At 50.4% G+C, this 8,895-nt stretch overlaps 1 protein-coding gene across 9 annotated transcripts in view; it reads right to left on the bottom strand.

Annotated features, from left to right (window-relative positions):
* The window catches only part of slc16a13 (solute carrier family 16 member 13), a 36,361-nt gene that overhangs the window by 12,747 nt on the left and 14,719 nt on the right, over nucleotides 1-8,895 (bottom strand). For 4 of the 9 annotated variants that reach the window (XM_043683376.1, XM_043683377.1, XM_043683373.1 and 1 more), the window contains 2 exons: nucleotides 7,780-8,003; nucleotides 64-330 (listed from right to left, as the gene is read on the bottom strand). In XM_043683376.1, the coding sequence (XP_043539311.1) occupies nucleotides 64-268 (205 nt within the window). In that variant the 5' untranslated portion in view covers nucleotides 269-330; nucleotides 7,780-8,003. Of the gene's footprint in view, nucleotides 1-63; nucleotides 331-2,743; nucleotides 3,552-4,827; nucleotides 5,449-7,779; nucleotides 8,373-8,895 lie in introns of those variants that run through there. The other 5 variants (XM_043683374.1, XM_043683375.1, XM_043683380.1 and 2 more) reach the window with 5 other exon arrangements.

Raw genomic sequence — 8,895 nt, 5'->3', positions numbered from 1 at the left:
TGTTGCCGCCTCCCCCCCCCCCCCCCCCCCCCCCACCCCACCCACACCAGTGTGGCTACTCACTGGAAAACTGCTGAATGGCGATAGCGGTTGATGTGATCCACGACACAGTGCTCGAAGCCTCGGAGAAGTACTCCACAAACGCCACAAAGAACACACCAAAGGACCGGATGACACCAAACACCAGAGCCGACATTAGGAATGCTGACAGAACAATCACCCAACCCCAACCACCATCAGGAACCTCATCCGGAATCCGGATCGCCATGCCAGCGACCTTTCACCTGTTTCAGATAGAACAGGGGTGGGGTAGGGGGCAGGGAAGAGGAGCTGGTGTGAGACAGTGACATCTTAAGTCTGAAACAGTTGTAGAAACGTTGGCAATCCTGACCCTAAAACAACACCAAAAAAGGACAGGCCCACACTATGAACACCCTGCTCTGACTGTCATTGGAGTGTTTCCTGCCTGAGGAACAGGTCCCCCCCACCCCCCTCCTCCCCACCCCTCCCCACTCTGCGCTAGCACAGGAGGGAACCGGGCAAAGGAGCAGGTGGCTACAAACTCTGCCTGTGGTCAAAACATTGCCTCAGGAGCACAGCAGGTGGCAACTGGGGACCTTCCAGGAGGCTTTTAGGTGGCCAGGGATGTTGGGGGGAGGGGGCGGGAAGGTGGCTTGTATGCCTAGGTGTATTCCCCATTCACATCAGCATCCCCCCACCTCCCCTGCTATGGGACTCACCAACCAACATGGATATACGCCGGCACTCAGAACCCTGCCTTTCCCATACCTCCCCGTGCTATGGGTATTCCTGCCAGCCACCACCCCCCTCCGTGGGAGCAGAGCTCCTCATTCGGGAGACCCAGACACTGGCAGGCAGATAATCTGCTTCACTGACGGAACAGTATGTCAAGTTGCTGACCAGATAGGCAGCAAACTGTAAGATGTACACTTGGCCCTGACCCAGACCATGTGGCAGCCCGCCAAGAAGCCTTCCTTCCTGGGCACTTAGAGATTGACAATCCCTTCATAACCCTTTCAGCAACACCACAAAGACAAGAGGCCATCCTTCAATGTCACTTTCCACATCCCTTCTCCCCCCCCCCCCACCCCCATCCTCCAATCCTGGTTCTTTCGCTAATCATCTTATATCTCGCCCTCTCTCCGAATTGTTCTCGTGTAGGAAGAAGTCATTCAGCTCAACCCGCCTGAGTCGGCTCATTCAACGAACACGGTTACTTGATGCCAGTCTCCTGCTTGTCACCCCTACCCTTGTACACTTTTTATCCATCCAAATACCCATCCAATACCCCTCTCAAAAGCCTCAATTGAATCTGACCCCACCATATTTCAAGGCAGTGCACTCCAGACCATAACAACTCGCTGGGTGAACAAGTTTTTCCTCACTTCACTCTTATTTCTTTCCCAGATCATCTTGTTCCTTTTCTGAACAGGAACAATCTAAATACCCATCCAATACCCCTCTCAAAAGCCTCAATTGAATCTGACCCCACCATATTTCCAGGCAGTGCACTCCAGACCATAACTCGCTGGGTGAACAAGTTTTTCCTCACTTCACTCTTATTTCTTTCCCAGATCATCTTGTTCCTTTTCTGAACAGGAACAGTTTCTCCTGAGCTGCTCCATTCAGCCCCCTCATGATTCTGAAAACCTGATTAAATTAGATTCGATTCGATTAGATTCTCTACAGTGTGGAAACAGGCCCTTTGGCCCAACCAGTCCACACCGACCCTCTGATGAGTAACCCACCCAGACCCATTCCCCTCTGACTAATGCACCTAACACTATGGGCAATATAGCATGGCCAATTCACCTGACTGTGGGAGGAAACTGGTGCACCCGGAGGAAACGGGGAGAATGTGCAAACTCCACACAGACCGTCAGCCAAAGCTGGAATCGAACCCGGGACCCTGGTGCCGTGAGGCAGCAGTGCTAACCACTGAGCCACCGTGCCACCCAGTGGCTCTACCGATAGAGCCACTTCTATCGGACCTCCTCTCAGGAGAACACTCCCAACCTCTGTAATCTATTTACATAACAGGAATTCCTCACCCCTGGACCATTCTTGGAAATCGGTTTTACACTCGCTTCAATGCATTAAAATCCTTTCTACAACTGCACACACTCTTACTGCTAAGGTCTAACAAGTGTCTTATACAAGTTCAAGTTTGACATAATCTCCCTGCTCCTTCATCTATTAACAAAACCGAAAGTACTGTATGTTTCAGTTACTGCTGTCTCCCTGTCCTGTCACCTTCATTACTCTGTGCACCTCTATTCTCAGCTCCTGCACCCCTTTAGAATTGTACCCCCAATTTTATATTGGCTTTTTAATGTTCTTCCTGCTAAAATAAATCACCTCACATTTTATTGACCCTTTAAGAACCTATCCTTCTGGCAATGGAAACATAGTTTACCTTAACTATTTTAGCAAAACCTTCCATAATTTCAAACACCTCTATTAAAACCCCTCTTAACCTTCCATGCTGTAACCTTCGTTTCTGCAGGCTTCTCCACCTCCTTACAGGTTAATATAACTAATATTTTGCTTGTGAGGCACATTAAAACACTCAGTCAAGAACCCTCCCACAGTCCCAGTTTGAAGGGGAGTGCCAGCCATTTGTGACTGCATCTGTCTGAAGCTGCTTTTGCATCTCAGTCCCAGCTTATTCTGCTCTTCCACTGGTATCCCATTCCCCCACCCCAACATCCCAGTCACCCACCTGCCTGATCGGTTTCTCACAGCTCAGTTCAGAGAAGGGCAGGGCCACCTCTGGACCACGTGCTGCAGATGGACAGCTCAACTGAAACGGTCTTGAAGTCAGCCACACAAAGAGAAGTAAAGAATCGCTAACTTTAGCAGCTAAAAAGACCAAAGCTGTAAACTTCAGAAATGCAAAGTTGGAACCTAGTAAAAACGTTACTGATGTGGGATAGGTCAGATGAGAGAGAGAGAAGAGGAAGGGGATTCAGATGAGAGGAAGGAGTGAGATTTGTGATGAGTTTCTGGACTATTTCTGGGGAGAATGTCACATGAAACAGCGTCACTGCTTCTCTGGTTAATTTGATTCATGTGAGAAAGGAGTGGGTTGGTAGACAGAGAAAGGGGAGGAAGACATGGATACAGACATTTGGAAAGAAAAGGGGTAGGGAAGGAAGAGACGCATGAGAGAAGGGGGAAAGGAGACAGAGAGCAGAGCGCAGAGGGGAAGGGGAATAGGTGCAGGACAGAGTGCAGAGAAGGGGAGACACAGAGGACGGGAGGCAGAGAGAATTGGGGTGAGGAGGGGGAAACAGAGGCTTGGGGACTGGAAATCAAGGAAGTGGGGAAAAGGGAACAGACAGATAAACAGAGAAAGAGAAAGAAGAGGTGGACAGTAAAGAGCGAGACAGAGAAACAGAAGGCAAGCAAGTGGTCTAGGGTAAAAGGAGAACCTGGGGCTTTAGACAAGGGGATTGAAGGGTGGGAGATAGACATGGAGAGCTTGAAAGAGGAAATCTCAGTACCAACAGTCAGAGCGACTAAAAATATAATTTTGAAAAGGCACCTGTTTTGCAGTATAAACCACTTTCTCCCACTCAGTAAATGCTGCCACTTCCTGCTATAGCAAACTCCCCCTTTCCAATCCTCTGCCTTTCAAGTTAAGAAAAAATTCTCAAGTTACATCTGACGTATGAAACAACCTTCACAGAGCTCTAAGATCATCAGAATGGTTACTGAAGGATGTCTCTCACACACACACATACAGACAGACACACTAGGTAAAAGGGGAGGGGCATGAGGCGGGACTCGCTGATAGCCCTTCCAATGAGTCAGAAGAGGGACTGAATGGCCTCTGTGCTGTGCACTGGGTACAATTTTGTCTACACTGTCTCCTCACAGGTGTGCGCTCTACTTATTTTGAGTGAGACAACATTTTGTGACAATTGGAAGATTCAGGAAGCCCATAGTTGAGCATCAGTTGAACTGCTGATGTCACCAGATTACTTCTGACCCCCAACGCAATCCTGCTTTAAGGATTGCTTCAAAGACAGTTTGCACAAACTCGAGTTGAAATCCCAGAATTTAGATTGTTTTCAGAGATTTGATTGAAATTTAAAATGTTCAGGGGAACAAAAAGGACTGACAGAAACTATTTCCACTGGTTTGCGTCTGGAATTGAGGGATGGGGAATCTAAAAATGATAGTCAGATCATTTTATAGACAAACGGTGGCAGAAATTGAGACTTTTTTCTCATAAATGGCAATTGACTTTAGAACGATAAATCTGACATGGATTGTTAATCAAAAGTATTAAGAAATGTGGGACAAAGATGTCAATGGAGTTAGGCTGCAGATTCCTCTTGATCTCATGGGATAGTAAGAGTTTGAGGGATTGAATAGGCTCCTCCTGTTCCTATTACAAGTCATTCACTCACTGCCTGCAGGATTATTGAGAGATTAAGTGTGTAAAGCCCTTAAACAACCCGTTACCAAGGTCCCATCTCGCCTCACACCTGTACTTGAACCTGTCTGTGCTCAGTAACAATAATGCAGTGACCTGACCCAATTCGGCGAGTCACACTAAGCAGAGATTAATCAAAAATAGAAAACAATTCTCTCCCTGTTCAACAGCCACTTATTAAACTGCACCTCAAGAAACAGCAGAGGGAAACACAGCAGAGGGAAACACAGCCTCCCAAATTGTAAAGTGGAGATTCACAGAGTGGCAAAGACAAAGAGCATTTTGGAACAGGCACCCTGGTGCAGTGAAATCGAAACAAGGACCAGTGTTTGCTCACAGACATATACTGTCCCATCACTCACCCAGCCACTGCCAGACAGGTGGCAGATTTCCGGTACCTTCTACAGGTCGTCAGTGGTGACTGAGCTACGTGATGAGGGAGGAGTAAATGCACAAGGGCCTTATTTACATAAAAGAGTCGACAGACCTGTTGGACTGCATTACGCAGGAGTCACTGCAAGCAGTTGCCAGAGGTAGGGCAGGGAATTCTGGACAACGGCACCGAGGGCCAGAGAAAGCGACACATCCCAGCCTCTCACCTGACCCCAGGTCTGATCACCAAACCAGCAAGGACCTCTGGGAATTATAACCTGCTCACTTCGGCAGCTTGGGACTTTCCAAATCACTTCACATTCAATGCAGCCGCAGCCATGTTGTGGGAAATGGAGCGGCCAACATGTGCACAGCAAGATCCCAAATCAGGAAAGGAGATGATGAGCATTTTGTTTCCTTATCATTCAGGTCAGCTAGCTTGGTCCCGGGAAACTGAGCATAAACATCAGGCAAACCAGCAGCAATGCCTCATCCCACACTCCAGACAAACAACACTTTGCAGCTGAGAAGGTCAGGCATATTCTTCAGAGGAAGCATCGACCAGTTGCTGCTGGCATAAGAATTCTCACAGCATAAAAACAACCACATTATCCTCTTCAGCATGGACAGACTGTACCCCAGTGAGAGTCAGTGTGTATGTGTGGGACTGCACCCCAGTGTGAGTCAGTGTGTGTGGGGGACTGCACCCTGATGAGAGTCAGTGTGTATGGGGGAACTGCACCCTGATGAGAGTCAGTGTGTGTGGGGGACTGCACCCTGATGAGAGTCAGTGTGTGTGGGGGACTGCACCCTGATTGTACCCCAGTGACAGTCAGTGTGCGTGGGTGGGACTGTACCCCAGTGACAGTCAGTGTGCGTGGGTGGGACTGTACCCCAGTGACAGTCAGTGTGCGTGGGTGGGACTGTACCCCAGTGACAGTCAGTGTGCGTGGGTGGGACTGTACCCCAGTGACAGTCAGTGTGCGTGGGTGGGACTGTACCCCAGTGACAGTCAGTGTGCGTGGGTGGGACTGTACCCCAGTGACAGTCAGTGTGCGTGGGTGGGACTGTACCCCAGTGACAGTCAGTGTGCGTGGGTGGGACTGTACCCCAGTGACAGTCAGTGTGCGTGGGTGGGACTGTACCCCAGTGACAGTCAGTGTGCGTGGGTGGGACTGTACCCCAGTGACAGTCAGTGTGCGTGGGTGGGACTGTACCCCAGTGACAGTCAGTGTGCGTGGGTGGGACTGTACCCCAGTGACAGTCAGTGTGCGTGGGTGGGACTGTACCCCAGTGACAGTCAGTGTGCGTGGGTGGGACTGTACCCCAGTGACAGTCAGTGTGCGTGGGTGGGACTGTACCCCAGTGACAGTCAGTGTGCGTGGGTGGGACTGTACCCCAGTGACAGTCAGTGTGCGTGGGTGGGACTGTACCCCAGTGACAGTCAGTGTGCGTGGGTGGGACTGTACCCCAGTGACAGTCAGTGTGCGTGGGTGGGACTGTACCCCAGTGACAGTCAGTGTGCGTGGGTGGGACTGTACCCCAGTGACAGTCAGTGTGCGTGGGTGGGACTGTACCCCAGTGACAGTCAGTGTGCGTGGGTGGGACTGTACCCCAGTGACAGTCAGTGTGCGTGGGTGGGACTGTACCCCAGTGACAGTCAGTGTGCGTGGGTGGGACTGTACCCCAGTGACAGTCAGTGTGCGTGGGTGGGACTGTACCCCAGTGACAGTCAGTGTGCGTGGGTGGGACTGTACCCCAGTGACAGTCAGTGTGCGTGGGTGGGACTGTACCCCAGTGACAGTCAGTGTGCGTGGGTGGGACTGTACCCCAGTGACAGTCAGTGTGCGTGGGTGGGACTGTACCCCAGTGACAGTCAGTGTGCGTGGGTGGGACTGTACCCCAGTGACAGTCAGTGTGCGTGGGTGGGACTGTACCCCAGTGACAGTCAGTGTGCGTGGGTGGGACTGTACCCCAGTGACAGTCAGTGTGCGTGGGTGGGACTGTACCCCAGTGACAGTCAGTGTGCGTGGGTGGGACTGTACCCCAGTGACAGTCAGTGTGCGTGGGTGGGACTGTACCCCAGTGACAGTCAGTGTGCGTGGGTGGGACTGTACCCCAGTGACAGTCAGTGTGCGTGGGTGGGACTGTACCCCAGTGACAGTCAGTGTGCGTGGGTGGGACTGTACCCCAGTGACAGTCAGTGTGCGTGGGTGGGACTGTACCCCAGTGACAGTCAGTGTGCGTGGGTGGGACTGTACCCCAGTGACAGTCAGTGTGCGTGGGTGGGACTGTACCCCAGTGACAGTCAGTGTGCGTGGGTGGGACTGTACCCCAGTGACAGTCAGTGTGCGTGGGTGGGACTGTACCCCAGTGACAGTCAGTGTGCGTGGGTGGGACTGTACCCCAGTGACAGTCAGTGTGCGTGGGTGGGACTGTACCCCAGTGACAGTCAGTGTGCGTGTGTGGGACTGTACCCCAGTGAGAGTCAGTGTGTGTGTCTGTGTGTGTGGGACTGTACCCCAGTGAGAGTCAGTGTGTCTATGTGCATGGGATTGTACCCCAGTGAGAGTCATGTATGTGGGTGGGACTGTACCCCAGTGAGAGTCAGTGCGTGTGTGGGACTGTACCCCAGTGAGAGTCAGTGTGTCTATGTGCATGGGATTGTACCCCAGTGAGAGTCAGTGTATGTGGGTGGGACTGTACCCCAGTGTGAGTCAGTGCATGTGTGGGACTGTACCCCAGTAAGAGTCAGTGTGTGTAGGACCCCAGTGAATCATTCCTAAATTCATTAATTATTTTCCTCCTCTACTTGCTATCTGAACATGCTGCTGCTGTGTAGCACCTCATTCCTGAGCTCACTAAGCCCAATCTTACTGACTGTGTCTGTGATCCTCCATTCCCTCTTGTATTTCAGCATGTGCACGTTTGGAATGATTTACCTGCTCTACACAATCTCTGGCCTCAGGCTGTGTAACTGCTGTTTACAGGAACTGTGGGCTGACTCCTTTCAAGTCCCGTCACCTTGCCAAGGGACCATCTCCAAATATCCACTCTAACCACAAGCGTGGAGTGGCTCTTTCTGCTTTTGTGGTGTCATTCAATGCTGCTGTTTCCAAACTCGCTGGCCTCACGTTCTCCTGTCTCAGTGCTGTCAGGGCTGTGACTGGGGAATAGCGAATGGCAAAACATTAGCAAACCCCAAATCATCAATGGAAATGGGGGAACACACATTCAGGGACTTGATTAATCTGTACCGCAGGCTAAAAATGTTTCTTTATCGGTGTCCAAGTGATGCAGAGCAGCTCCTACAGGACCAACAGAATGATACAGTACACAGAAAGGGTCCATTTGATTCTTGATGACAACTCTCCAATTAATTTCACCACCTGCTCCCTCCATTCCTTCCCCCAAACCTTTCCCATTCCTGATTCCCTTTCATTTTGAATCTACCATTACCCTTTCAGGCAGTGTGTCCCAAGGCATTTGCTGTTGCAGTGCATAAATTACGATTCTATTCACTACTCAAGTTGCAAGTTTCTTTTTAAAATAGAGATCCACTGTGCTTTAAACAAAGAATTCTCCCCCAGTTCCCCCTCTGGCTCTGTTTATGATAGTCTTCAATCTGAGTTCCGCTGGTGCCCTCTGGAAACAGTTCATTTATTCTATCAAAACACTCAAAGATTTTGAACAACCCAATTTAATCTCCCATTAACCTTCTCGGCTCTCCTAAGAGACCCAGGTATATCACCACAGTCTTTCCAAACTACAAGCTGCTCTCTCATTAGAGAGAGAGCGAATTAGTGGTGATTTAACCTGAGGGTCACCTCACCTCAGGCAAGGGGAGAGGTCAAGGATGAGAGTCCTTCATGATCACAGAATCCCTACAGTGTGGAAGCAAGCCATTCAGCCCATCAAGGTAGTAAAAACAATGACTGCAGATGCTGGAAACCAGATTCTGGGTTAGAGTGGTGCTGGAAAAGCACAGCAGTTCAAGCAGCATCCGAGGAGCAGGAAAATCGACGTTTCAGGCAAAAGCCCTTCATCAGGAATACAGG

This window comes from Chiloscyllium plagiosum, chromosome 48, assembly GCF_004010195.1.
Source record: "Chiloscyllium plagiosum isolate BGI_BamShark_2017 chromosome 48, ASM401019v2, whole genome shotgun sequence".
NCBI classification, from domain to species: Eukaryota; Metazoa; Chordata; class Chondrichthyes; order Orectolobiformes; family Hemiscylliidae; genus Chiloscyllium; species Chiloscyllium plagiosum.
Note: the sequence above shows the minus strand (reverse complement) of the source record. Positions and strands in the feature narration are given on the sequence as shown.